We start from the raw sequence: 27,307 nt of genomic DNA on the forward strand, positions 1-27,307 counted from the left end.
AATGACATGTTTAAGCTGGAGCCTCGGAAACTGCAGCCATTTCTGAGCCACCTGCCTCTAGAGGTGGATGTTCTGGGAAGTGCCTCCCACCTCTCCTAGGTGATTGGGGACGCCCATGGGGGTCCTCCAGACCTGGGTATTACTGGGATGGGCCCTCCCCCAACCAACCAATGTGAGGGCAGCGGGCACAGGTCCACTCCCTGGCTATCCTCAGACCCTGCTTATCCCAGCCTTGGGGGAAGGGTAGTGACATCGGTCGCCACCCAGGCTTCACCTGGGCCATTATAGTCCTTATACTGAGAGAACTGAGGCCTGGGGCTGTCCACTGTGGATCCCCTGGGTTTCAGGGTGCAGTCTTGGCTACCCCCGGGGCCCAGATTCAGGAACTGCCCCGCCCCTTTCCTATAAAGCTCCATGCCCCCTGCCCGGCAGCCCCAGCATCGCTTCTGCCTCCCATCTGGCCAGGGTCCCAAGGAGTGGCTCCCAGGCCCATCCACCCTCCCTGCCCCAATCCCCACGAAGGGGGAGTGACGCTCAGGCTCAGGCCCTGCCCCCGCCCCCTCTGCCTCACATCCCCACTGTGAGGTCAGTGCCTTCCGATGAGTTCCATCCAGAGGTGTGTGCGGTGGGGCTGGAGGCTGGACATGGCCTCCTGTCCCCAGTCGGATTCCTGCCTGGTTGGCAGACCCCTGGGCCTGATATGTTTGTCCCTTTTGGTCATACCTGCTGCAGGTGCCTTCTCCTAACCCCAGTGCCACCCTCAGCCAGGGCTCCTTCCATGTCCTGGTGGCCACCAGCTTTGGGGGGTGGCCCTGGGGGGTCCTTCACCGGGGGCTGACGCTGGCCCCTCGGCCACCCGGCCCCTGTTTCTGCAGCTGGGACCCACTGCGACTGCAGCCTTGGCCTCAGCCGGGAGGCCCTCATTGCCCTGCTGGTGGTGCTGGTGGGCATCAGTGCCAGCTGCTTCTTCGCCCTCATCATTGTGGTGGTTGGTGTCATTCGAGCCAAAGGGTGTGTGAACCCCAGGGCCTGGGTGGGTGGGTGGGTGAGGGCTGCAGGGCCAAGCTGCCTGCCCTGGGCCCTCGGTCTCGCCAGGAGAGGGCCCTCTGCCCCCCAGGTGGGATGTTGCCAGGGGCTTGGGCCTAGCATTCCCAGACTGTGGGCTGGGGAGAGGTGGGGGGCATTTTTGGGTTCTTGGGGTCCAGTGCCGTTCTAGAATTCACACCTGCCTTTGTCCCCCCTAGTGAAAACATCAGGGGAGCCATGGACAGCAGGTGAGTGACCCCAGGGAGGACCCCAAGGGTGAGCTGTGCCCCTGCTCCTTGCCCCTGGGGGGGGCATGGTTCTCGGAGCACTGACCACCCCCTCCCGTCCTGCAGTTTGGTGGAGCACTTCGGGGTCCAGGAAGATCACATGATGCACATGGAATCCCAACTCATTGACCCCACCCTGGACGATCAGGGCCTCCTAGCTATCTCCATGGACCCCACCCTGACTCTGGAGGAGCCTCTCTGCCCACCCCTACCCGGGCAGGGCTGGGGGCCGCTGGGGGAGGGGGAATGAAACAGTATTTAGTGGTTCCGCACTGTCCTCTGGGAGCCCTGTGCAGCTGCGTCTGGGGTGGGGAGGCGTCTGTGCCCTGTCACCTCCTTCCCCTTCCATGGGGGGTGCCCACCCTCAGAAAGCCCCAGGACAGGACCTGCAACTCTGGCCACTCCAGAGGGAGCAGCATTTGGGCCCCTGCCCCACCCACACTGTCTCCTCGAGGTTCCCGGAGTGTCCTTGGGGGGGGGGGGGAGACGTGACTCTATCGCCCCCGCCTCGGGTGTGCTGACCCCCTCCACCGCGCAGCCTCTCCCCGGGGCTCAGGCCCCCATCGTGTGCTCCTGCGGTGCCAGTCATGCACCTTGGGGGTGGCACCGCCCCTGCGTGGGGCGAGGGGCGCTGCGTGCGCAGAGGGCCGCTTCACTGCGCCCGGGGCCAGCAGAGGCTCGGGTGTGCAGCAGGGCGCTCTGGGTCCCATTGGGCGCGTCACGCCCCCAGTGGGTGCTGTGGGTGTGCGTGGTCCAGCCGCTCAGGCCTCAGGGGAGCTCGGGGTGCTGGACGACGTAGGGGCGGGGGCATCGCGTCGGCGCCGCTTCTGGCCGGGAGCCACGAGGAGCCTGGCGCAGGGGACAGGTGGCTGGCAGCGCTGGGCCCTGGCGACGTGCCCAGCCCCCGCCCTAGGCGGGCCGGGCCGTGGGGCAGGACCTGCCGGAGTTTGGGCCGGACAGTTGATATTTGTGCCGGCGCAGAAGGGACGGACGGGTTCCAGGGACACACGGACGGCAGGCCCCCGCCGCGGGCCCCACGGCTGCCCCCATGCCGAGCGCCTCCCCTCTCCCGGGGCCGCCGCTGCTGCTGCTGCTGCTGCTGTCGCCGGGGCCGGTCTGGGCTCCAGCGGCCGCCCCGACGGCGACCCCGGGCTCCCCGGGCTGCCCTGAGACCTGCGCGTGCGCGCCCGGCGGCCAGGCCAACTGCTCGGGGCGCGCGCTGCCCGCGGTGCCCGCCGACCTGAGCCCGCGCGTGCGCGCCCTGCTGCTGGACCACAACCGCGTGCGCGCGCTGCCGCCCGGGGCCTTCGCGGGCGCGGGCGCGCTGCTGCGCCTGGACCTGAGCGCCAACGGGCTGCGCTGGGTGCACGCGCGGGCCTTCTGGGGCCTGGGCGCGCTGCGCGAGCTCGACCTGGGCGCCAACCAGCTGGAGGCGCTGGCGCCCGGCACCTTCGCGTCGCTGCGCGCGCTGCGCGCCCTCTCGCTGGCCGGCAACCGGCTGGCGCGCCTGGAGCCCGCGGCGCTGGGCGCGCTGCCGCTGCTGCGCGCGCTCAGCCTGCGGGACAACGAGCTGTCGGCGCTCGCGCCCGGCCTGCTGGCCGGCCTGCCGGCCCTGCGCGCGCTGCGCCTGCGCGGCAACCCCTGGGCCTGCGGCTGCGCGCTGCGCCCGCTCTGCGCCTGGCTGCGGGGCCACCCGCCGCCCGAGCCAGGTGAGCCCGGGCGCGCCCGCGGCACGGGGGGCCCCGCGGCCGCCTCGCCGCGCCTGACGCCGCGCCCGTGTCCCGCAGAGGCCGAGCCGCTGCTCTGCGTGTCGCCGGGGCGCCTGACGCTCAGCCCGTTGACCGCCTTCCCCGACGCCGCCTTCCGCCGCTGCGCGCAGCCGCTCTCCCCGCGGGACCTGGTCGTGATCTACGCGCTCGGGCCCCTCTGCTTCCTCGCCAGCCTGGCCGCCTGCCTGACGCTGGGCTCCGCGGTCACCGCCTGCCGCGCGCGCCGCCAGCGCGCCGCCGCCCGCCCCGCGCGGCCGCGACCCCGGCCCCCGGCCCCCGGGAGCCCCGCCGCCGCCGCCGCCGCCGCCGCCGGGACCTGAGCGGCCGCGGCTGCCCTCGAGCCTTCCCGCTGCCCCCGCCCCCTTCGCACTCCCTCCGGGCGCCAACAAGCGACACAGACCGAGATTTCCGTGACATTCTTTCAGGCATCGCCACTGCGCACACGGGGTCGGGGGGCGGTGCGGGGCGCCCCGGGCTCCAGGGCGGGCGGAGGGTCAGCGCGCGGCCGCGCACGGGCCGCGGGGGAGGGCACGCGCTCGCTCGGGCACGGGACCGGCCGGGTCTGGACACGGCGGCGGGCAGGGCCGCGGACAGCCCCGCGCCGGCGACCGGGGACGCGCGTCCGGGGCTGCATGCCGGAGGGGCTCGGTCAGGAGTCTGGAGGGGACGGTCGGAGGCGGCGGGGGGCCCCAGCCGGCCCTGCGGAGCGGCCGCCCGCTGGGGAGTCAGGGTCTGCCGTCGGGGAAGGGCAGGGCCGGTTGGCGAAGGGGGTCAAGAGAAGCGGGAGGTGAGGGCGGAGCCGAGGCTGTAGGTGGGAGTGGGCGCCGCCGCGGCGGTGACGGGCCACCCGGGCCACAGGCCCCCACTGCGGCTCTGGCCCCGCTGGGGAGGAACTGGCGTCGGTCTCTGCTCCGGCCCCGCGCCCGGGGCAGGTCGGCCCCGCCCCACGCTCAGCGGCCCCAGGCCCTGCCTCTGCCGGAGCGCCCTGCGGCCCTGCCCAGCCAGCTCGGCGCTGCCCCGTCCTCGGCCGCGCTGGTCCGCGCCTGGGTCCAGCAGGGCTGCCCGCCAGGCCGCAGGGCAGACGAACGGACAGGAGGCCCAGGGTGGGCAGTCTCGGGCGGGTGGGCTTCCCTCAGGCCTTCCCGAGCAGCAGGACCATCAGTGTCCTTGGCCGGGCTAACTGGGCAGGTGGGCGCCTCCGGGGGCCTCACACCACGGTGCTGACCGAGGGATCTGAGAGGTTGAGCGGGCCCGTGATATCAGTGGGATGGAACTGCTGCAAAATAGAAATACAGACAAGGCGGCCGTTAGCGACGCTCAGGGGCACGGGCGGGCCGGGACGGGTGGGCCGGCCGGCCGGCGGGCAGGCGGGCGCGGCCGGGGGAGGCGGGGGCGCTCCTCCCCGACCCCGTCGTGCTCCGGGACTCTGCGTGGGCCAGGCCGCTGTCCCGTCCGTCTGTCTGTCTGTCTGCGGGGGAGGGGGGCAGAGGAGGGCGGGCAGGGCGTCTCAGCTCTCCCTATGACGGGCACACATCTGCAGCTGGCCCTCCTCCCTCTCAATAGCACGTCGCGGCAGCACTGTGTCTTTTTGGTTTTGCAAAGCGCCGCGTCCACCCCCGGTGCTCTATAAATAAGAACCAACAATCAATACCCGCTGGCCCCGCTGGCCGCCAGGGACCCCAGCCCTGAGCGCCCAATGCCACCCTGGCCCAGACCGGCCACAAGACAGGGGCAGAGGATCTCAGCAGCCGGACCGACCCCACCCATCCCGACAGAACCCCCCCAGCCCAGGCCTCCCTCCGAGCGGGTGCCCAGCCCGAAGCGGTGGGAGCTGGGCTGCCCTCCCCCGCCCAGTCTCCCCAGCTGGCAGGGTCCCCAGTCACCCCTGCAGGGAAGGGCCAGTCCCAGATGCCACAGGGGGCCAGGGCTGGCCTGGGGGGTGGTTCCTGGTGCCCAGGGGAGGCTCGCGTGAGGCCTCCAATGGGAGTGTGTCCCAGAAAGGCACTGAGGGTCCCTGAACTGCACCCGAGCCAGTTAAGAGGCATGCCTGTCTGCGCTGGGCGGGGGCGGGGGCGGCAGGACTTAGTGACACCTGCAGGAAGCGGCCCATTGCCTGTGTGACTTCTGTGCTCCTCCTTTGAGCTGCCTGCCCAAAAGTGCAGTCTCCTGGGGATAGCTGCACACCTGGTGGTGCCCCTGGCTCGGGCCCTGCCCCTTTCCCAGGCTTGGCCGTCCCAGCCTGTGCTCCAGCCCTACTGACTCTCACTATCCATCCACCATCCCTGTGCCCAGCTTCTCTTGGGGAGAGGAGCAGACAGGCCTCAAGGGCCCCTCTTGGGGCACCCTGGTGGCTTCCACCTTGAATTCAGATTGCTCTGTGCCAAGCCCTGGCTGTGTCCTGGGGGCCTGCCCCTCTTCCTGGGCAGGGTGTGGGGGGGGTGCAAACCCAGTTCCACCTTGGAGCACAGCTTCTGTGGGCTCAGGGCCAAACTTGCCCCTGGGCTCCAGGGAGTCCACTGGGCCGAGGGCTGCGCTGGCTCTGGGCGGGCCCCTTCCCACCTGGGACCGGGTGCCCCTAGCAAGGCTGGGTCCATTTGGGAAGCTTTTGGTCCGAGTGTACACAGCCAGTGAGGCGACAAGCTGCCCGAGGCAGGAGGGCAGGGAATTGGCTTGGGCAGAAGGCCTGGCTCTGACATGATCCTGTGGGGCGGGGCTAAGGGTCAGGAGCTGAGGTGCTGGTCTCCTCCAAGGAGGCCTTCCCTTCTGGGGCCTCTGTCTGGGAGCCTCTGTGCCCCAAGCTCTGTAGGCTCCAGCTTTCCGGGCTACCCCCCCTCCCCCAAGCTGGTACACTGTAGGGCCCCTGCTCAGCCTGGGGTGAGAGCTTCCCCCTCTGGTCCAATCCACTCCCTGCCTGATGGGTCCCCTGTGGCTGGGGGCCTGTTCCAACTCCAGGCCCCAACCGTCCACCCAGATGGAGCCAGGCCCGGCCCCCAGCCCCGGCCCACACAGAGACCACACGGAGGGGATGCAACAGGCATGGCTCTGGTGAGACACGTGAGACAGGTGTCTGGGTGGCGGGGCCGGCAGCCAGACAGATGGACGGATGGGACATCACAGCCACCCCTCCATGGATGCTGAGGGGAGGGAGAGAGGGCAGCGGGCCCTTCCCCAGGAGAGGCTGAGAAACTGACGTAACAGTGAGGTGGTGTGGCCAACCGACGTGTGAGGAGCCCAGAACAGGGTGGCTCTGGGCTCCCAGGGGCCCTGGGCATGGCCCCGAGGTGGTGAGGCTGACTGGCTGACCAACAACATGACACAGCTTCAAGATGGCGCGTGGCGTCATGGCATGGGGGGCAGACTCACGCAGAGACACATGGGGAGAGGGCCCAGGGAGGGCCAGCAGGAGAGAGGCCGAGAGAGAGGCCCAGAGAGTCAGAGAGAGAAGACCTAGTGTGCTGGGCGAGTAGAGATGAGGGCAGAGGCCACAGCGGGCAGGATGGGGTGGGTGGGATGACAAGGGAGGGCGAGGGCAGGCCTGATGGACGGGACACAGACACGGGGGCGAGATAAGAGTCGGAGACGGGGGACTGGGCGGTCTTCCCCTTACCGTGTCTTTGGAGGACCTACGTCTCTTGAAGCTGGAAGCCAGGGTGGAGGTGATAGCCCTAAATGTGGCTTTCTTTTTAGGGTCGGGCTCTGCTCTACCACTCTTTCTATCCTAAAATGAATATGTATAAGTGATTAGACGGCTAAGGGTGACGGCCACACCTGCCCTCGCCTGCTCCTTGGGGGCTGCCGCCTGGCCTGGCCAGCCACTCAGGCCCTTGCTCCTGCCTGTCTCCCTGTGCTGGACCGATGGACTGAGAGCCAGACATGGGCAGGCGGCCTCAGCTTCTGCCCAGGTTGGGCCTGACCTTGCTCGTGCTGGGGCTAGCCTTGGGGGAGGGGGGGTCGCCCATCTGGCTCTCTTCCTGGGAGGTCCGCCTGGCTCCCTGGCTCTTGGGTGGCCCTGGTTTACAGGGGTCCCAAGAAGGAGGGGCCCTCTGAGCACTGGAGGAGTGTCCCCTCAGGCCTGCCAGCCATTCTGACCCCTGAGGGAGCACAACAAGATTCAGGAAGAGGCCAAGGGGCCAAAGGTGGGTGTCGAGATGAACTGGAGTGATAGACAGAGGCAGCTCCTGGGACCCTGGCCTTGGGTCTGATAGCCAGGATGGCCCTGTGCCCGCCAGTAAGAGCAGCGACCGGGTCCTAAGAGCAAGAGTGGGCAGATGAGAGGTGTGGGGGCTCCAGCAACCCGTATCCCCAAGGCCCCCCCTCTCTGCACTGCTGGCTCCATCCCAGGACACAGGCTCTGGAGAGGAACCCAGAGAAAGAGAAGAGATGCAGCAACCTGGACTTGACCGTGGGCAGGCGCCACGGGCCTCACCGGCCCCACTGCCTGCCCCACTCCAGGTGGGCTGTGGCTGCCCCTCGTGCAGCCTGTCGCCTGCTGGCAGCAAATTCCCACAGACACAGCCTGGGGTGCCAGGTAGAGCCAGCTGGACGGCTTCAGGCCGGAGTTTCGGAGCACAGGACACAGCAGGCAGCAGGGAAGGAGGCCCCGGAGGGTGCCGAGGAGGGGTGCAGGGCGGCGAGGGCAGAATGCGTCTTAGACTCACGTGCTACACCCAGGTGGGTCCCTGTCTTACCCTGCCTCAGTCTGCCTTCCTATGGAATGGGCGCCGGCGGGCGACTCTGGAGACAGAGAGGCCAGGCGGAGGCTTGGAGCAGGGCACGCGGCCTTCCTCAGCCTGGCTTGGCAGTGGGCAGCCGCCTGCAGGTGGCCCCTGCCGACGCTGCCCCTGGCTGTGGCTCCTAGCTCCAGTCCTGCTCACATGGGCTCCGGGAGCCAGGGCCAGCGCTTCGGCCTGTGGGGATGGAGGAGGGCTGGGGCCAGGCTGGGCCGTGGGCACCAGGCCTCAGAGGGTGGCCTGCCCTACCTGCAGGTTCTTTCTCCACACATTCACCGCGGCAAAGGCTAGCTGCATCTGCTTCCGGCGAGCATCCTTGTGCCGCTTGTAGGCGATTTCGATGAAGATCAGGAAGATTCCAGCCACGATGCCTCCAGCCACCAGCATGAAGACCCCTGCAGGCCAGGACCCAGCACCTCAGCTGTTGGCTGGCTGCAGGCGGCCGGAGAACCCATCCGGTGTCATCAGGAGCGTTAAGGGGAAGGGGGGAGACCCACCTGCCATGTTCTCGAAGGTGAGAGTAGCAGGGGCATTGCTGCGCGAGTCACACTCCTGGTACCGCACCCACGTCTTGTCCAGGTCTTCCATGAAGCCGTTCTCATGGGACCTGGGTGGGCGGGGCCGGGGCGGGGCGTAGAAGTTGGGGGACCCGAGGTGGGATGGGTCCGAGGCCCTGGGAGAGCAGAGGAGAGGGGCGGGCGGCGGGTGGGCTGACTCACTTGAGGATGGACAGGGAGACGTTCTGCTTCCAGGGGCTGTCCTTGCGCATTCCGATGCCGAAGCCAGAGCGGAAGAACAGCTCGCCCGTGGTCACCAGGTCGCACTTCTGCGAGGCCTCGAACTCCAGCACCGCCGAGTCCCAGATGAAGGCGTGCAGTTTGCTGCAGGCAGGGACGGGGGTCACCGCAGCCCGCGCCGTCGGGCGACCCTCGACCCGCGCGTTTGCACTCCCTCCTGCCAGCCTGAAACTCTCACGTCCAGCTCCGTCCCGGGGTTCCCACCCAGCCTGGACACACTGGCTTTTCTTCTAAGGGTGGACGCGCCCTTTTCCCGCACGCCCCCCCCCCCCGTACGCCCCGCCCCTCACTTGTCCCGCGCGCCCCTCCCCTCCCGTCCCGCGCGCCCCGCCCCTCACTTGTCCCGCACGGCCTGGATGGCCTCGGCCGCGCTCTCGTAGTTGTGCTTCTCCATGTGCCGGTACATGGTGCTCAGCTCCACCTGCCGCCGGAAGTAGATGTCCACCGAACTCTGCTTGACCGTCGCGTAGATGAACTTGTCCGAGGGGTTCCTCAGCTGCGGGGTCAGAGGCGGGCTCGCGGCTACTCCCCCGCCCGCGGGAGGCAGCCCCCGCCGCCCGCACGCCCCCGCCCCGCAGGGCCAGGCCTCACCCGCGGGTCGTTGATGCCCGTGATGCGCTCCTCGGGCCGGTCCAGAACCAGGAAGGCCGCCAGGTTGGCGGTGTAGGAGGCCACGATGATCATGGCGAAGCCGGCCCACACCATGCCCAGGATGCGCGCGGAGAAGCTTCGCGGGGCGCCTGTGGGCGGAGGGCGGTCGGCTGCGGGCTGGCGGGCGGGCGGCGCGGACGGGGCGGGATGGGGCGGGGCCGGGCGGGGCCTCACCTTCCCCGATGCCCGAGTTCAGCAGGACGCCCCAGGAGAACCACATGGCCGAAGACAGGGTCAGCGCGTCCTCCTCTTCCTCCTCGCTGTTCACCTTGAACCGGCCGAAGGGGCTGCGGGGCGCAGAGGGCGGGCGGGAGAGGGCGGCGAGGCAGCCCCGCCCCGCCCCTCGCCCGCTCCGCCCGCCCCGCAGGTGGAGGTGCCGGCCCCCGGGCCGCGCTCACCTGAAGCGGTCCAGCAGGTAGAGCATCACGGCCACCACGTGCACCGACAGCCCCACCAGCAGCCACAGCGTGCTCTGGAAGGGCTGCATGAACGAGTCCAGCGTGCTCCGGGGGATCTCCTGCGGGCGGGCACGCGTCAGCGTCGCCGGGGCGCCCCCGGGGCCCCCGCCCCCGGCCCCTGCCCACCTTCTTGACCAGAATGGTCAGGCCCTGGTACTTGAAGGGCTTGGAGAACTCGATGTACTGGGCTCGCTCGTTGTTGATGGTCAGCGGGGCCACGATCATGTCCGCCTGCCCGCTGAGCAGCTCGCCCATCATCCCGTTCCACTCCTTCTTATTGCTGTTGTTCACCTGGGGGCGGCACGGCGGTGGGGCGCGGGCACCGTCGGCTCCACTCGAACGGGCTCCACCCTAGTGCGCTTCCAGGGTCCCCGGCGCCCCGCTCAGACCCCGCCCAGCCTGTAGGTCCCGCCCACCAGGGCCCCGCCCAGCCGACAGGTCCCGCCTCCCATAAGGCCCCGCCCACTTCAGACACCGCCCTATCCGAAGGCCCCGCCCACCCAGGCCCTGTCCAGCCTGCAGGTCCCGCCCACCCAGACCCCCCGAAGGCCCCGCCCACTCCAGACCCCGCCCAGCCTGCAGGTCCCGCCCACCCAGGCCCTGCCCCTAGCAAGACCCTTTCCACCCCGCCCCGCCCCGCCCCGCGCGGGCTCCCCGCGCCCCCGCGTACCCGCTCCTGCGTGCCGAACTTGCCGTCGGCCACCAGGTGCACCTCGTAGGTGAAGTTCATGGTCCGCGCCAGCTTGATGAGCAGGTCGATGCAGAAGCCGTAGCAGCACTGCGGCACCGTGTGGCGCGCTGCGGGGAAGGGGCGGTGACCGCGGGGCGCCCGTCGGAGCCCCCGCGCCCCTGCGCCCGGCCCCGCGCCCCGGCCCCGCGCTCACCGCTGCCCGGTGACGTGTCGTTGGGCCCGGTGCAGATCACTTTCTTGACGGGGTCCCCGTTGACTGTGAACTCCTCCTTGCACGTGCCGTCGCTCATCGTGGGCTTGACGTACACGAAGGGCTCCTGGTGGATCGTCACGATCTGGGGGAGGAGGCGGAGACGCAGCCTGGACCACCGCCCTCGGCTGCTGGGGCGCTGTCCCCTCTCAGCGCTCAGCTTCCCTGACCCCCCTCCAGATCCCCGACGTTACCCCTCCCGGGCCACCCGCCACCGTCCTCAGCATCACCTCCCTGCTGCCCTCGGGAGGGGCCCGGAGGCCAGGAGGGCTCAGGCCACCTCAGCATTCAGAAGACGCATGGCCGCCTAAAACCCTGAGCCCTTCTCTGAGCCCTTCTCTTGGCCACTTGTCCTTTGGTTCTTGGCTTACACGTCACTCCCTCCATCAGAGAAGCTTGCTGGAACGTCCGGCCTGTCCCGGCACCTCCTCTGACATCTCAGGGATGAGGAACTCCCTGTCCCAGCCCAGAGCCTGCCCCATGAGGTCAGGGTCAGGCCCCTGACATCCACTCAGCCTGCAGGAGCCCAGGGCCCACAGTCGCCTTGTCTGACTGCTCAGCCTCCCCAGCAGCGGGTCCCTGTCTGGTCATCCACCTTCCTCCCTTCCTGTGTGCCCTGCTGATGCCGGCCTCTCTCCCATGCCTGCCTCGCCCTCCTTGGGCTCATGTTGGGGCTCTCTCCTCCCTGTCCTTCAGGGGCTTGGAGGCTGGGGGTGCGCAGAGGGGCCTGAACCAAGGGCAGCATGCCCACGAGGAGGCGGAGGGGAGGTGATACTGGACTTGAGCCTGCAGTGAGCAGGGACCCCTGAGGCACCTCTGCTGGGGACGTCGAGGAGGCTGGGCCTACAGGGGTGGGCAGGCCTAAGCTCAGTGGCAAGGGCAGTGGTTTGGCTTCCCCCCTGGGATTGGGAGCCCCTCAAGGGGCTTAGTGACTTTTTAAAGTTTCATCATGTTTTTCTCTTAGACAAGCAATGTATGCTTGTGCTTTTTAAAACTCATTGGAGCCCTGACTGGTGTGGCTCAGTTGGTACATGTACCAAAAGGTCACTGGTTCCATTCTGGGGCAGGGCACATACCCAGGTCGGGGGTTCAATCCCTGGTCAGGGTTCACACGGGAGGCAACCGGTCGATGTTTCTCTCCCTCTCTCCCCCTTCCTCTCTAAAATCAATAAAAACATTTAGAATAAATAAGTCAGTGGGGAAAAATAAAAAGTGAAAAAGCTGGCAGCCTGGATAGGACCATCTGGCCATTGGTGTTTTCAGACTTTAAAACATGCAGTGTCTGAACTTTAGGGAAAGCCCACTCTGCCTGTGAAGGAGGGTGATGACCTGCAGACAGGTGCTGACAAAGGGCTTGGGTGAGAGGCCACGGGGGTGGGCCCAGAACACAGACAGGACCGAGAGGCCTTTGAGGACCTGGGACATTGGCAGAAGGTTAGTGATCTAAGACACTGGCCTGGTGTGGGTCAGCATGGGGAGGGACTCTCAGGAGAGCGCCCTCGGAGGAGAGAAGGGGCCCAGGAATGAGCCCAAAGGAGCTGGGAAGAGTCAGGCCAAGGAAGAGAAGCTGTGAGGGATGAGGTCACTGGGGAGGGAGTTCCCAGGGGCCCAGGGAGAGAGTCCAGGAGGGAGTGGCCCACCACAGGGAAGGCTGCAGGGAGGCCAGGGCCAAAAGGACAGTATGACCCAGTCATGGCAGGAAGCTGGAGTGGGGATTGGTTAGGACATCCTAGAGGAGTGATGAGGAGTGCGGAGGTGGCATCTCTGGGACCAGAACTAGGACAGAACGCTTAGGCTAAAGTCTGTAGAGTGACCACCCATCTGGCCCTGGGCCCCCCATCAGCCTATCCTCAGGAAAGTCCTTTCCCTTGCAGCTTCCCCGGATTTAAGTGGGGTTGGGTCAGCAGGGGCACTGGAGAGAACCACGGGATGGGGGACTGGCAGCCACCTCTCCCCTCCACCTGCTCTGTGCTTCCTGGGCGGTGCCAGGTGTGTGTACAGGCAGCCAGGTGCCTGTCCCTGCTTCTTTTATGTACTTTCGTTAGCCTCGCTGGGCCCTCCTCTGGGTCTAAGGAGTTGGAAGGAGTGTCCAGGGCGTGGGTGCTGGGGCAGGGTGGTGGACCCCACCTTTAGCCTGGTGGACATCTGGTACCCTCGGGGTTTCTCTGTCTCTCCTCCTGGCCAGATGATCTTCCGGTCATTGGGGATGACCTGGGGGTGGGAGTATGAGATGGAGGGTGGCCACGCAGGGGTCTTGGCCCCAGGACCCTAAGGCCCCAGCCCCCACCCCCTCATGACCCCCACCTACATGGGTGCCATTGTAGATGCCCACTTGCACCAGCTTGCGGTTCTGCAGGTTCATGATACTGTAGTTGGCGAACTTACGGTCGCCGTCCTCATTGAACTCCACGCGTCCGGTCACCCCTTCCGCGTATTTGGAAGACATCAGCACTCTGGGGAGGGCAGCGTGGGCTTGACCTCTCAGAGCCGCTCCTTCCCGGCCTCCCGTGCAGCCTGACCGCGCCTCCTGCCCCAGTCCCAGTCAGCCCCCAGAGCCGTGAATCAGGCTGGTGGCGTTCAGGTCTGCCTGACCAACAGCACGGCCACGGCCACACAGCAGCTCCTGGGTGCCAGGCCCTGTGCTGAGGGCTCTCTGTGGGTTGGGACATTCTAGCCTCTGCGTGTGCACGCTGCACATGTGCATGTGGCATACCGTATCATCGGGGCACATCTGTGTGCATACATGATCCTTGTGTGGCGTGCACCCCTATGCATGTACTCGTGGCACATGTGTGTGTGCTGTATGCCTCTCTGGGTCTGTGTGCACACACATGTGCACACATGCGTCTACATCTGAAGCTGTGCGTGCTCCTGTTGTGGGCACTGTGGACGGTGGCTCTGCATGTGCAACTCTCAGTGTTTGCTACTCAGTTGGAGGGTGGGGTCTAGTGATGAGCTGGGCCTGCGCGCCCTGGGTGAGCTGGGTGTCCAGGGGCTGCGAGTTACTCCTGCCCCACGGCGGCTATCCACTTGGGTCTGGCCAACCCGGGCTCTCTATGGGCTCGGGTGCCATCCCTGGGTTTCTTGTCTGAACTCCGGCATCCCTGGAAGCACCCAGTGCCCGCCTGCAGCAGAAGCCTCCTCCCAAGGGCTGTCAGCCACCCTGGGGAGTGGGGTGCGGTTTCCGGGATGGTTCCAGTGTGAAAAGCTGGGGACAGGAGCCGCGGAGGTAGCGACATTCGAGGCGTTGGTGTGTGTTGGAAATGGGGCAGGTGATTATAACAGGGGAGAGGGTGGTGGAGAGAGAAGTGGGGAGAGGAGGGAGCTGGGGAAGGGGACTGTATCTGTAGTCTGTGGGCCCGGCTGCACCAGCTGGAGAGCGACTGCTTCCACCTCCTGAGAGCCCTGCCCGCTTGCTGCAGGACGGCCCCGCCCACCCAGAGCGGCCCCCCACCTCTCCAGAGGCCCCGCCCCTCTCCAGAGGCCCGCCCACCGCCCCAGAGCCCCGCCCACCCCTCCAGAGCCGCCCCGCCTCTCTAGAGGGCCCGCCCACCTCTTGAAAGAGGCCCGCCCATCTCTCCAGAGGCCCCGCCCCCAGCACGCCCCTCCAGAGCCCGCCCACCTCTCCAGAGGCCCCGCTCACCCAGTGGCCCCGCCCACCCAGAGACCCCGCCCCTCCATAGCCCCGCCCTCCAGAGCCCGCCCACCTCTCCAGAGGCCCCGCTCACCCAGTGGCCCCGCCCACCCAGAGGCCCCCCGCCCCTCCCGAGCCCCGCCCTCCCGAGCCCCGCCCACCTCTCCCCGAGCCCCGCCCTCCCTAGCCCCGCCCACCTCTTGAAGAGCGGCCCGGTTTTCCAGATGTTGGTGTTGCCCACGCAGCCGCGCGGCGGGTCCGTGATGTTCTCCTTCTCCAGCAGCTCGTGCACCGCCTGCGCCACCACGCTCACGGCGTCGCTGATGTGCGCGGACTCGTTCTTGCCGTTGATAAGCTGCAGCCCGATGATGCCTGGGGGGGCGTCGGCTTAGCGCCCGCGGGGAGCCCCGCCCCCGGCGCCCGGGAGGCCCAGCACTCACCGTCCGGGGCGTAGCGCAGGGCGTTCCCCGAGATCTCGCGCTCCCCCACCAGCCACACGTACCCCGAGCCCGTCATGTTCAGCATCGCGGCTGCGCGGTACACGGTGGCAGCGTCGTCCTCGCTGTGGGGCAGACGGGGGTGACGGGCCAGGGCTCCAGCCCCCCCTCCCGAGGCTTGCGGCCGCCGCTCCGGGCTCCTGGGTCCTCCTCGTGTCCCCGACTCTCTCCCAGCCCCTCCCCTGGAGGGGGGCTCTGGAGACCCCGCAGGGTGATGGGGCCAGGCCCCGCCCTCAGCCTGCATCTGGGCCAGGGGCCCCACAGAGGCGAGGCGGGGTGGGGCCCAGGCCCCCATTGCTTCCCAGGGCTCTCTTGCTGGAAGAGCAGGTCAAGGGTGGTCTGGGATGGGGATGGGTCATTTCTGGCTGATCACGTAGTCGCCAGGTAGCAGGCACTGTTCTAAGTGCTTTATGGGGACCCTTAATTCTCACACACCCCTATGAGGCAGGCATTAGCACTACCTCTGTGTCAGGAGGGGAAACTGAGGCATCCAGAGCACATGAGTGGTGATAAGTGGCAGAGTCAGGTCTGTGCCTGAACCGTGCACCCCTGTGCCCCAGCTCCTGCGACCTCCTGAATGAGCCACACAACCTCTGGTTCTGCATGTCCGTATAGGAAATGAGGGGCTGGGGGGCTCTCCAAGTTGGTCGGGACCCAGCAGCTGGGCACTGCCCTGAGCATCGAGCAGAGGCCACAATAGAGACGGGGGGGCTGCTGCTCAACCTTCTGGGGTCTGCGCAAGCAGCTGCGCCCTGCCTGCCATCCAGGGCCCAGGCCACTGGCAGGACAGAGCGCAGGCCTCGCCTGGCAGACACATGCTCCTGAGCTCCCCGTGGACCAGAGCTTGGGTCCCCTGGTCAGGACAAGGACCCTGGGCCTGGTGGGGCTGTGGGGCCACTGGGAGTCCTCCCCCACTCCCACCTGCCTCTGCCTGCCAGGCTGGCCGGCCCCACATGGACCTGGACCATGACAGGCGCCGTGCTTCTCCAGTGCATGGGCAGCCAGGTGCAAAGGAGCTGGGCAGACTGGCCGAGGCTGAGTTATTGTCACAGCGGCTGACCCTGGAAACCAAGATGGGCCTAGGCTGCCTAAGGGGTCTGCCCCGAATTGTCTCAAGGATTAGCCAATGGAGATATAAAAACCTTCAGCGTTTGCTCTAAATGACGATGCTAGTGCCGGATGTAAGCAACATGGAGTAGGGACACTTCAGGCAGCAACGCACTGATGGCCTAAACGAGAGCACGCAGCCACGATCGCCGGGAAAACCAGCGCGGCACAGGTGGGGGCCCAGTGTGCCCAGTGTCAACAGTGCCCACAAAGCCTGGCAGGGCTGTGACGTTGTTTGGGTGGAATGACACACACCTATGCTTGTATCGTGTAAGTGGATATATAGGTAAAACGGCTGTAGACAGAAGCCTGGCCAAGCCATCAAACTGTTTTATGGAAACAGCTGCCTGCAGTAAAGACAACTCCAGGAAAATAAAAAGGACACCTTTGGAAATGAATTCTCTGCACCCAGTAGAAAACTGATCAAAAACTAAGATTGGCTTGATGGGGTCTCTCTGCAAAATGCATGAAGCAGGAGCCAAAATGTGCCAGGTGGGAGTGCCAAGGTCAAGAAGAGCGGAGCTGGCCTCTGCCCAGGGGACAGTCGAGGACAGCCTTGCCGCCCTGGGCTTCTGGAGCTGGCTGTGCTGGGGCTGGTGTGGCCTCTGCTATGGGACTCTGGCCGCTCTGCTCCCAGGAGCCCAGCGTGTGAGGTGTAGGGTCCCTGCCAGCCCTGCCGGCCCTGCCAGCCCAAAGGCCGTGCATGGATGGAGTCAAGAGGCACGTGGGTGGGTAGGTGGCCGCTGTGAGTACACTGTGTGTTGGCATGGAGTACATGCATGCATGGTGTGTATATGTGTATGTATTTGTGCGTGTGGTGGGCCTGCATGTATACACATGCAATGTCTTATGTGCACTTGTGTATGGCGCTTATATGGTGCCTGTGAGTGAGCATGTGCACACATTATGTATATACAGGGTGTACATATGTCTATGGGTGTGTATGTGTGTATAGGATTTGTGCACATGTATACAGTATGTGCATAGTATGTGTTCATGTGTATGCGTGTGTAGTGTGCATGATGTGCACTTGCTGTGTGTTGTGTGTGGTGTGTACATGGTGTCTGTGCATGTGTATGGTGGGTGTGCAAACACATGGCGTGTGCATGTGTGTGAGAATTATGCGAATATGTTGTGTGCCTGTGTACATGTGTATGCATGTTTGTTCCAGTCTGTGGATACATGTGTGTATGGTGTGTGCACACATGTATGTGGTATGCATAAAATGTGTGTGTGTGTGTGTGGTGTGTATGGTGTGTGCTTATGTGTGTGGTGTGCACATAGTTCCTGTGAGTGTCTCTGTGTGTGTAGTGCATGTGCAACTGTCTGCTGTGACCATGTCTCCTTCTCTGGGTTGACCTTTGTTTTGGGGGCCACATCTGGCAAACTGGTCCTTGACCCTGGCGCTGGTGACACAGGACAAGACCCTCTCAACCCTTGTCCAGGAGCCCTCCCCACCCCTGCTGCAGTGCGTGGCGCAGGGTCTCAGTGACCAGAGGGAAAACGGTGGAGAAGCTCCCGCCCCTCTGCTGGGACCTGGGGGGGCCCATAGACTGGTTTTACATGTGGCCTTCTGGCTCGTGTCCTGGCGACCACTCTAATCACAGTGTGTGGACTGGGCAGGCCTAGTGTGGGGCAGCCTTGTCCTTTGTAAATGTGCACAGCAGCTGAGCACCTACGTTTTGGGAAACGGGTTCCTTGGTTTGCTCTGTCCTGGATGAAGGGGCTTTCTGATCTGGCCACCTGCCCACTGGCTCATCTGCCTGTCCGGTGGTGCACCCACCCACGCACCCACCCTTCACCCCACAACCCCCAATCTCCCTCAAGCCCTGTGAAGAGTGAGAAGTGTAGCCCACAGGGAAATAAAAGAAGGGGGTCTGGGTGGGGCTCGTTCTGGGTGTGACTTTCCCCCGCAGGGCTTGGTGTGGGAGGGGCTTTTCCTGGGCGGGGCTTGGTGTGGGAGGGGCTTTTCCTGGGCGGGGCTTGGTGTGGGAGGGGCTTTTCCTGGGCGGGGCTTGGTGTGGGAGGGGCTTTTCCTGGGCGGGGCTTGGTGTGTGGGGGCTTTTCCTGGGAGGGGCTTGGTGTGGGAGGGGCTTTCCCTGGGAGGGGCTTGGTGTGGGAGGGGCTTTCCCTGGGAGGGGCTTGGTGTGTGGGGGCTTTCCTGGGGGCGGGGTGTGGGACGGGTTTTTCCTGGTCAGGTTGGGTGTGGGGGGCTTTTCCTGGGCAGGGCTTGGTGTAGGAGGGGCTTTTCCTGGTCGGGGTTGGGTGTGTGTGGGGGGGGCTTTCCTGGGCGGGGCTGGGTGTGGGGGGGGCTTTCCTGGGGGCGGGGTGTGGGACGGGTTTTTCCTGGTCGGGGTTGGGTGTGGGGGGCTTTCCTGGGTGGGGCTTGGTGTGGGGGGACTTTTCCTGGGCGGGGCTGGGTGTGGGGGGACTTTTCCTGGGCGGGGCTTGGTGTGTGGGGGACTTTTCCTGGGCGGGGCTTGGTGTGGGGGGGCTTTTCCTGGGTAAGGCTTGGTGTGGGGGGGCTTTTCCTGGGCAGGACTAGCTCTGGGTTGGGTTGTTCTAGGTGGGGATTTTCTCCGGGTGGGCCTCGCTCAGGGAGGGGCTGTGCCCCCTCCTGACTCTGCCTGGGCAGGTCCTTACACCCTTCTCCGAAGCCCCCCCCGCAGCCCGCAGGGTGGACTGGCCAGTGTGGGCCAGCGATTCCTGACTCCCCGGCAGGGTTCACCACTGTGAAGCGGAGGGGGCAGGGGTGGAATTAGCAGCCTCCTTTTGCACCTCTGTGGGCGGGAGTGGGGCTGCTTCAGCCTTCCAGCCCCAGGAGCCCTGGTTGGCCCTACCCCGTGATCTGCCCCCGGCGGGTGGAGGGCCCACCTAGCTCCGTGCCAGAGGTTTCGTGGTCTAATGAGCAAATGGAAACATTCACTGGATTGCTGGCTCTTTCTGGCCTGCAGGACAACAGGGGGGGGGGGGTTCCCCCGGCGGGGTGGCCCCTGCTGTTTCTCTGCACTCTGTTGGAGCCCAGCAGAGCTTCCAAGACACAGTGGACAGTGGGGTGCCCCTGGGGTGGGACTCTCCCTTTTTCTATCCTGGGTGGTCTGGATTTTCCCTCTCAGGAGAACTAGCCGTTTGCGAACAGGGCGGATTTTACTGTAGGCTGGTCCCTGAGGCTGAGGTGGGGGACTGGGCCCTGTCTAGGGCAGCCTGGTTTTCACGTGTCCCCAGTGGGTGCCCCTCTCCTGCTGCCTACTCCAGCCTCTCCAGTCCTTCAGTCCTTGGACCCTGCCCTCTCCCCGCCACAGGCCTTCCCAGCTGGGCTCACCTGGGCTCACGTGCACAGTGGCATGCTGTTCCTCAGGGCCCCTTCCCTGAGCCCGGGTCCCAGAGTACAGTGTCACCCCAGCTGTCATCAGGGCTGTTTCCCTTCCTAAGGGCAGGAGCTTGTCCATACCCCACCCTCAAAGTCCAGCTCAGGGCAAGTGGCAGTGGGCGACTGTGGAAGGGTGGAAGAAGCCAGGGAGCAATGGACAGGTAGAGGGCATGCCACCTGCCAGGTCTCCAGGTATACATGGCGGGGCTCTCTTTGGCAAGGGCATTTTGGAGGCTGAAACTCAACTTCAGCCCTACTGGTGCCCACAGCCCTGGCCCAGATGGTGGGCTTCTGGCCCAGGTGCAGCCCTGGGTGAAGTGGGGGAGGGGCCCAGCCCGGCCTCACCTGGCAGAGAGGATGATGACCCGTGCCTCCAGCTCCCGTGCCTCCATCAGCAGGGCCGTCACGTTCTTGGTCCCCGGGTCAAACTGCAGCACCTTCTCCGCCTGTGGTATGAGCAGGAGCATTAGACAGTGGCCGGGGCAGGGGACATAGCGCCTCAGGGGCGAGAGTTGGGCCGCAGCCACTAGGAACCCCGAGGCAGCTCAGCTAGGGCTGCCTCGGCCTGCACCTGCCACCTGCCCTGGTCACCTGCCTTCCTGGCTCCTCGCCTGGCCTGGACTTCCTCATCCTTCCTCCAGCCTGCTGGCCGTCCTAGCTGCGTCCTGCTCTCTCACCTCTCTCTGCACCTGTCACTGCTGTCCTCTTTGCACTGAGCATGCAAGCTGAAGTGGGCCGAGACGCAGAGAGCGTGCAGCGGACAGAGACTGAAAGAGTTTTGGAATGCAACTGGGAGCAGAGATGGGGCCGACTTAGCCAAAACCACGGGAGATCCTCTCAGGCCTGATGCCACAGGCCCCTGCAGAGTGGCCCGGACCCCAGCAGGCAGGCGGGCGGCTGGACGGGTGGGCTCCCTCCTGGGTTCCACAAGGAAACCCTGGGGGTCCCAGAGATTCGCATGCACCTCCCGGAGAGCAGCTTCTCCTGCGGCGTGCCCGCTCTCAGGCCAGGCCGAGGCTGCGGCTGCGACGGATGGGCCTATCCGTGGAGACCCATGCGGCCGCTCCTGCCCTCTCCTGCCTGCGGCTGCCTGCCTCCTGACCTCTCTCCTCACTGCTCGGGCCTGCGGCTCAGCTGGGCCCAAACACGGCCCTAGTGGCCGAGGCGCCAGAGGCCAAGGCTCCCTAGTCAGTGGGCGGCGTGCACGTCCATGCATATATACCTTGGGTCCGCGCTTGTTGTCATAGGACAGTTGGTCGAGGTTTTCATACTTCCTTTTTTTACTCTGATGAGTAATGTGCACAGAGAAAATATGCAGACACAGAAGAAGATTATAAACGGTTGAAAATGACGGCGCGAAAGCAATCACACCACCTCCTCGGCACGTCTGCAGATGGGCACGTACCTGGAGCTCGCAAACACCTAGGCCGGGGCGGGGCTGGGGCCGGTGCTGTGCTGGGGACTAGGGGGCCCAGGGGCCATTGAGGCTCCTGGCCAAGGAGCCGTGCTCTTGGAAACTGTCACACTTGGGAAAAGGGAAGCCCTGTCTGAGTCCATGCCAAACATACCCCTTCGGGGTCCCACCTGCCGCCCCCACCCCTGACATGCACCTGCTGTGTGGCCCCACCCCACATCAGTCCTGAATGGAGGAGTGCCCTGCCCCTATGTCCCCCTTCCTCCCCATGCCCTCCCTTTGGCCTTTCTAAGAGGTCCCTGTGTTCTGTTCTCGCTAACTGGTGTGCACGCACCTGAGGCCCACCGGAGAGGGAGAAGAGTTTGTGTACCTATGTGTGCATGGGGGTGACAGGCACCTGCATGGGGGCGTTAGTCTATGTAACCCACAGGGTGGCAGTGAGGCCAGTGCCGTCTGAGCACTTGTTTGTGTGTGTGCGTGTGGGGGGGTGAGCATGCCTGTGGGCCACGTGCCCATGTGGGAGGGCGCGGAGGGCTTGTGGGAGGCACACGTGGTCTGAGTCTGTGGCGGGAGGTGTGCAGTGACTGTATGGGCCTGTGAGAGTGCACACTAGTGACTGGGTGTGCAGAGGTGAGTCTGATGAGCGTGGGAATGCCCACTGGGCCTGTGAGTGTGCCGCCCTGGGTGGGTACACCAGGAGGTGGCATGCCTGCTGGGTGCTGAGGGTGCTGTCTCAGGAGGGGTGAGGCCCCAAGGCACTAGAAGCCAGACCTCCCTCCTGGCCTCAGCCAATCCCCACAGTAGGAACCCCCAGGACCCTCTGGGTCTTCTCTCTGGCTTCACCCCCCAACCAGTACCCTCTCCTCCTTCAGGGGTCTATGGCGCCTTGGGGCCCTGGGGTTGGCACTATGCTTGTTGAAGCATCTCTGACTGCCCAGAGAGAACATGCTCCCCGCCGCCCCCTGGTCTGGCTTCCCTCCCTCTCTGCCCAGCTTGGCCTCCACCCCACCCAGGGGCCCCTGGCCCGGGGGTTGAGCTCCAGGGCTCTGGCCTGGGTGAAGGCTCTCCCTGCACCTCTGGTGAGCACCAGCTCCTCCTCAAGCTGGCAGTGGGGTGGGCAAGGGAGGGGATGGGGGTCACCTGGACCCCCAGAAATCGCCACTCTGGTCTTTCGGGGACCCCACGGAGTGGGGTGGGGCTGGGACAAGTCAGTGTGTGCTACAGGCAGGTGTCAGCTTGGTCTCCAGGAGCAGCCCTGCCCTGAGGGAGGTGACAGGGGGACGGGCGCCTGAAGCGGGCAGGGCCCAGGCTGGCGGCTGCGGGAGTCGCGTCTGCGGATGGGGTTTGGTGAGGCCGGGACTGCGGCGCGAGGACTCTGAATGGGTCTCCGCGGGAGGGTGCGCGTCCTTTGGGGGGCCGCCCCGAGAGGGGCGCCCTGGGGGAGCAGCTGGGGTGGGACAGGGAGCCCCAGTTCTGAGCGCGGAAGGGGTGCGGGGGGAGGGGGGTGTTTGCGGAGCTCCAGGTGGTCCTGCCCTCGCCCCGCAGGGACTGACACGAAGGAGATTTCGACTAATGGCAGAAGCGAGTGAAATGAGCCGAGGACAGGCTGGGGCGGGCGCGCGCCAGACGTGGTGGTGCTGACCATGCAGGATGGAGAGAGAGGTGTGGGGCCGCCGCGCCGCCCACCTTGGACTCGCGCTCCTCCAGCAGCGTCTCCAGGCGCTTCTGCGCCGCGCGGCCCTCGTGGTCGTCGCTGACCAGCAGGATGACGTGGTTCCAGCCGTAGACGCGCATCATCTCGAACCAGACGCTCGACTGGTGGGAGTAGGGCGGCACCGTGCGCAGGAAGCTCAGGTGGATGCTCTGCGGGCGGGCGCGGGCCGGGTGAGCGCGGGCCCCTCCCGCACCGTCGGTCCCGGGCCGCGCCCCCTGCGCCCGGCCTGGGGACCTGCTCCGGGGGCGCCCCGCATCCCGGCCTCGGGCCTCCGTCGGGAAGTTCTCGGGCGGTGAACCCGCCGGGCTCCACGCGCGCCCCTCCCCAGCCTAGTGACTCGGGTTTGTTAGGCAGGCCTGCCTCTGGGGCGCGTGTCTCACCCCTTGGCCAAGTCCCCGCAGCTGGCGGGGGAGCGGGCCCTGCGCCCCCAGCCCGTCCGCTGTCTGTCCAGGCAGCACTGGCCCTGTGGTCCTCTGAGACCTCCAGGTCATTTGTCCACCCGCCCCCTCTTTGTGGCCTGGGGGCAGCGGCTGGGAGCCCCAGTGCAATGCCCCCCCGGCCCGTCCACCGTCCCCCCGGCCACACGGCTGCGAGGGGCCGCAGCTGGGCCTGGGAGTGGGTCTGAGCCAGGCCCTCCAGGCCATGTGCTGGGCGCAGACTGGCTGTGGGTCGGGACCCTAAGGGGGGTCGGGGGAGCTGGAGGCGAGGCCCTTAGGTTCCCCCTCATGCTGGACCAGGGCGTTGGGCGGGGCCTGGGCCTGGGCTTGGGGCATGTGAGGGGCAGGGTCAGCCCTGCCCTGCGAGGGGCCCTCCCCCCAGCCTCTCGGTGCCCCCGTGGCTGCCTCCTCCCTCCTCAGGGGCGCGTCCCCCTCTTTGCACCTGAGGAGACTGGTGCCAGAGACAAGGAGGCAGCGGCTGGAGGGCACAGGGAGGGGCCCCCCATTTCTCCACCGTCGAGGGGTCTCTGCTGCTTCCCAGGGCTTGCTGTCGATGCCTCTGTGTGTGTGTGTGAGGGGCTGCGAGTGTGCGAGGGAATGCGTGTGAGTGTGTGTGGGCGTGTGTGTGCACAAACACGGCAGTGTTGGGTGAGTGTGTGTGTGCGTGTGAGGGGCTGCGAGTGTGCGAGGGAATGCGTGTGTGTGCGTGGGCGTGGGCGTGGGTGTGTGCGGGCGCGAGAAGCTGGACTTACTGTACCTGTGAGTGCGCCTGCTGTGTGCTGTGCATTGTGTGTGCGCGCACTGGGCCTGCGTGTTAATGAGACTGAGTGTGCATGAGTGTGTATGGGTGTGGGGTGAGTGTGCACCAGTGCGTGTGCTTGTGTGCCACCCTGTGACCCTGGAGCCCACAGCCCCTGGTCTGAGCAACTGCGCGCGTCCCCCAGGGCGGGCAGGTGCCGGTGGCCCTGGGCTGGAGGAGCCGTGGGTCTCAGCAGGGAGCAGGGCCGCTGGGCCGGCCGGAGGATCAGCCTTACCTTGTCTGAGTAGATGGACATGCGGGTGGTCAGCCCCAGGACAGGGATGCGGTAGAAGCCGGCCGTGTAGGAGACGGGGGTGGGGGTGAAGTGCTCGTTGGGGGTGGGGGGGTGGCTGACGAGGATGGCGTAGACCTGTGGACAAGGGGACAGTGTCAGCTTCAGAGGGGGCCTGCCACACCCTGGGCCGAGCCACAGTCCAGCAGCAGCAAAGCGGAACGCAGCAGGTAGGGGGCAGGGGCCCAGGGGGCGCACACGGGGGTACGCACCACAGGGCAGGACCCCGAAACCACCTCCTGAGCCTCCACAAATCACAGGGGTGAGTCAGAGGCAGAACAGGGCTGGAGGGCGGGGCTGAGAGGACTCACAGGAAGGTGACAGACCTTCCCCAGGCCTCCTCTCCTCCCCTCGCACTGCAGGGGCCCCCTCGAGGTGTGTGCTGAGACCCCCAAAAGGGAGGGCGAAGGCCTGTCCCCTGGCCATACCAGTCACCCCCAGAGTGGGCCGAGGAGGAGGCCGGTCCTGAATGGAGCTGACAGCCACACCCAGACCACCGCTGTCCCTCACCCCGGCTCAGAGCTGGCGGCTCAGAGGCTGGGCTGTAGCGAGAGGCTGGCTGGGGGGCTATCCGAGGCCTCCACCCCTTTGTTGGTGGCTCCCAGGGGCTCAGTTTGAACGATGCCCAGGCGCAGGGAGGGGCGGGGGGCCCCGGGCCTTCCTGCCTGGACCACGCTCGTCCCCGGCGGGGGTGGGAAGGAGCAGACAGCTGGGTGGTTCCACACTGTCCTCGCCCTAGAAGGACCTGTTCTGCCCCAGTCCTGTCTTCCCCTTTCTGAGCCACAAGGACCACCTGCTTCTGCAAACAAGGTGCCGGAGGGGCCGTGGGCACTGGCCCCAAAGGCAGGCAGTGGCTGCCCTGTTAGCACAGTGCCTGCCCGCAGGGTGTGCTCAGCGAGTGACAGCCATTGCGGCACCTTGGCTCGCGGGGCTGGCTGTGCTGGGGAGACAGTGCCCACAGACAGCAAAATCGTGACTGGAAGAGCGATCCCCAGAAGGGGCCCTACCTGAACCCCTGACTAGTCCTTCACGTCCCTCCCCTCCCACATGGAACGTGGCTGAGCCGCTGGCCACAGAGGCGTCACCCAGGTGGGGGGGCTCTGCAGGTGGGGAGGGGGACATTTCTGAGCACAGGTCTGGCCTGGCTTCGGCACGTGAGCTGTTTGGACAGGTCTGCCCTCCCCTGGCCCTCTCCTCCGGTCTGCACCCAAAGGCGCCCGGCCGGCGTCTGCACTGGTGTGTGCGTATGACATGAAGGTGTTCGTGAGCAAGTGCTGGGGATGCGTGCGCATACTGGGGGCCCCAACGCGTCTGTATTTCACATGCACTTGGATGGCTCACAGCCCGGCATGTGTGAACACGCATGTGCCTGTCCACCTGGGTGTGCCAAGCAGTGTGTGGCACATGAGCGCGTGGGTCCGCGGGTGTGTGGGGGGCAGGTGGGCGTGAGTGGGCAACGGATTGTGTGCTGCGGGTGCGCAGGAGTCTCCGCCTCCCTGCACAGACGTGGCCTGCGGGGGTGCGTGCCTGGAGGCGAGCGAGCGTGAGCCACACTCCCAGGGCGGCCCTGCCTCTTACATAAAAGGGCTGCAATGCGGAGATCCTGCGGCCTCATTGGCATTCAGCGGCAGCGAGCCCAGGGGCGGACAGCTCGGCGCACGCGGGTCCTGTCCTCCCCCGCAGCCCTGGCTGCCAGGCTCCCCTGCTGGGCCCCGCGCCTCCCACACCCGGTCCCACGCCTACCCCCAGCACCTGGGCATTTCCCATCCTGGGCAGACCTGTGGCTGGGGAAGGGGGGGGAGGGAGGGGGGGAGGGAGATCTAGAAGCCAGAACAATGATCCCCCCCCTTCCCCGGCACCATCCTGCTGGAGCCCTGAGTGCTTGTGACTGGGACAGGCCCCTCTGACTGTACCCCCGTCCCCCTGCCCCCCCGTTCCCCCACCCACACACTCGGCAATGAAGCAAACTGCCAAATGCCTGTCACAGGTCTGCACACACGGTCAGGGCCTCGAGCCCTGGAACCTGCTGAGGACCGGCCACCGCGCAGGTGACCCGCCTGGGAGCCAAGAAGGGGCGCCTGCTGCTAATGAAACCCCCTCTTCAGAGCCCCCCAGCCGGCCTGGGGGCTCCTGGCTCAGGGAGGGAGGGGCGGCGGGGGATGGGGCGCGGGGGCACCTGGCTGGAGATGAGGTCCTCGCACACCGACAGGGCCATCTGGATGGCGTTGGGCTTGTGCGTGACGGAGGTGGCGTTGAGCTGGATCTTCCAGGAGCCGTGCCGCTTGTTGGCCTGGTTCACGGCCTCGCGGAAAACCTGCTCGTGCTTTCGGGTGCTCAGCACGGCGCCGATGTTGACGATCTTGGGGTCGCAGGCGGCGCGGGCGAAGGAGCAGGAGAAAAGCAGGGCGAGTGTCAGCAGGCGCATGGTGCTCATGGGCTCCGGGCAGCGCGGAAGCGGGGCGCTCGGCGCATCCCCAGCGGGGCGCCCCGGCCGTTCTGCGCGCGCCCGGCCTCGCGTGCGGGGGGCGCCGCGTCCCCGGGAGCCTCAGGCCCAGGACGTCTCCGGGAGGGAAGGGCCCCGGGCCTCCCCGGCCGGTCCTGGGCGCGCGCGGGCGCCGGGCGCTGTCCGCGGTGCTGAAGCGGGTCCCGGCGCCGCTCCGGCCGCCTCGCGCCTGGAGGACAACCGGCCGCGGCTCCTCCGCGGGCTCCGAGGGTCCTGACGCCGCGGCGACTGCGGCAGCTGCGGAGCCGGGAGCGGGACCCGCGTCTCCACCCCTCCCGCCGCCCCCGCTTCTCCGCGCCGAGCGGAGGGGGGCGCCTCCCGCGCCAGAGCGCGCGCTGCGGCGCGGAGCGTGTGCGGGGCGCGCGGAGCCGGGGCGAGCGCCAGGGCGCGTGTGCGCGCCCGCGGAGGGGTCGCGGGGACCGGACCCGCTCCTGGGCCCCCGGGAGCTGAGCGTAGGTCACCGACCGTGACGCCCCGCGCAGCCCGTGCGCCTTTCAACAGGGCCCAGCGTGGCGCGCACCGTCCTCACCCCTAGTGGGCGATGTGTTGGGACCGGATTCCGCGGGCTGGGGACCCAGGGGTGTGGAGAGGCCCTAAGCCGTGGCCCTGGGCAGAAGGCTCGAGCGCGAGGAAGACGCCGGCTGCCCGGCCGTGTGGCTTGGACTCCCCCGAAAGGGCTGAGAAGGATGGATGGCGGTGGCCGCCCGGTGCTGAGCTGGATCCTCCAGCAGAGTCTGGGGGCTGCGCCCAGACGGGCCGTGGAGCGGCCAAGGCCGGCAGGGGCGTGTCTGCCGCGGGCCGGACGGAGGCTGGACACGAGGGAGCCCTTGTCCAGCCAGGCCAGCGCCCCAATAGCCCTGTGTGTCCTCCGCTTCCACTCT

General features: G+C 66.6%; 3 protein-coding genes across 9 annotated transcripts; 2 read left to right on the forward strand and 1 right to left on the reverse strand.

Moving 5' to 3' along the window:
* Positions 1 to 644: 644 nt before the first annotated feature.
* TMEM210 (transmembrane protein 210) lies at positions 645 to 1,563 on the forward strand. The gene is made up of 3 exons (XM_087822575.1): positions 645 to 732; positions 876 to 1,041; positions 1,380 to 1,563. Exons 1-3 carry the CDS (start codon positions 645 to 647, stop codon positions 1,561 to 1,563), a joined length of 438 nt encoding a protein of 145 aa, XP_087678701.1.
* Positions 1,564 to 2,361: 798 nt separating this feature from the next.
* Positions 2,362 to 3,402, forward strand: LRRC26 (leucine rich repeat containing 26). Its single transcript, XM_087823269.1, has 2 exons — positions 2,362 to 3,022; positions 3,101 to 3,402. Exons 1-2 carry the CDS (start codon positions 2,362 to 2,364, stop codon positions 3,400 to 3,402), a joined length of 963 nt encoding a protein of 320 aa, XP_087679395.1.
* An 887-nt stretch (positions 3,403 to 4,289) lies between these two features.
* Positions 4,290 to 26,357, reverse strand: GRIN1 (glutamate ionotropic receptor NMDA type subunit 1). 7 transcript variants are annotated; one of them, XM_087823272.1, is made up of 21 exons: positions 26,100 to 26,357; positions 23,867 to 24,001; positions 22,368 to 22,544; positions 20,490 to 20,552; positions 19,613 to 19,713; positions 14,734 to 14,855; positions 14,491 to 14,665; positions 12,968 to 13,112; positions 12,787 to 12,870; positions 10,603 to 10,744; positions 10,389 to 10,516; positions 9,845 to 10,009; positions 9,659 to 9,777; positions 9,435 to 9,547; positions 9,201 to 9,349; positions 8,948 to 9,105; positions 8,532 to 8,693; positions 8,310 to 8,419; positions 8,062 to 8,207; positions 6,690 to 6,800; positions 4,290 to 4,358 (listed from the first exon to the last, which is right to left on the reverse strand). In XM_087823272.1, the coding sequence occupies exons 1-21, from the start codon at positions 26,355 to 26,357 to the stop codon at positions 4,290 to 4,292; spliced, it is 2,832 nt and encodes a 943-aa protein (XP_087679398.1). The 7 variants fall into 7 exon arrangements, with proteins under 7 accessions (XP_087679398.1, XP_087679401.1, XP_087679402.1 ...); XM_087823270.1 differs by lacking the exon at positions 4,290 to 4,358 and adding an exon at positions 4,590 to 4,706; XM_087823275.1 differs by lacking the exon at positions 6,690 to 6,800.
* Positions 26,358 to 27,307: the final 950 nt, after the last annotated feature.

The sequence above is a fragment of the Miniopterus natalensis genome, chromosome 12 (assembly GCF_054644295.1).
Source record: "Miniopterus natalensis isolate mMinNat1 chromosome 12, mMinNat1.hap1, whole genome shotgun sequence".
NCBI lineage: Eukaryota > Metazoa > Chordata > Mammalia > Chiroptera > Miniopteridae > Miniopterus > Miniopterus natalensis.

Excerpts from the sequence above, each read along its gene's own strand:
- TMEM210 (XM_087822575.1), top strand. The coding sequence starts at position 645 with ATGGCCTCCTGTCCCCAGTCGGATTCCTGCCTGGTTGGCAGACCCCTG. Across the intron at positions 733-875 it reads TTTGGTCATACCTGCTGCAG|CTGGGACCCACTGCGACTGC; the intron begins GTGCCTTCTCCT and ends CTGTTTCTGCAG. Across the intron at positions 1,042-1,379 it reads CCCAGGGCCTGGGTGGGTGG|TTTGGTGGAGCACTTCGGGG; the intron begins GTGGGTGAGGGC and ends CCCGTCCTGCAG.
- LRRC26 (XM_087823269.1), top strand. The coding sequence starts at position 2,362 with ATGCCGAGCGCCTCCCCTCTCCCGGGGCCGCCGCTGCTGCTGCTGCTG. Across the intron at positions 3,023-3,100 it reads CCACCCGCCGCCCGAGCCAG|AGGCCGAGCCGCTGCTCTGC; the intron begins GTGAGCCCGGGC and ends CGTGTCCCGCAG.
- GRIN1 (XM_087823270.1), bottom strand. The coding sequence starts at position 26,357 with ATGAGCACCATGCGCCTGCTGACACTCGCCCTGCTTTTCTCCTGCTCC. Across the intron at positions 24,002-26,099 it reads AGGACCTCATCTCCAGCCAG|GTCTACGCCATCCTCGTCAG; the intron begins GTGCCCCCGCGC and ends CCTTGTCCACAG. Across the intron at positions 8,420-8,531 it reads GTCTCCCTGTCCATCCTCAA|GTCCCATGAGAACGGCTTCA; the intron begins GTGAGTCAGCCC and ends CCGCCCACCCAG.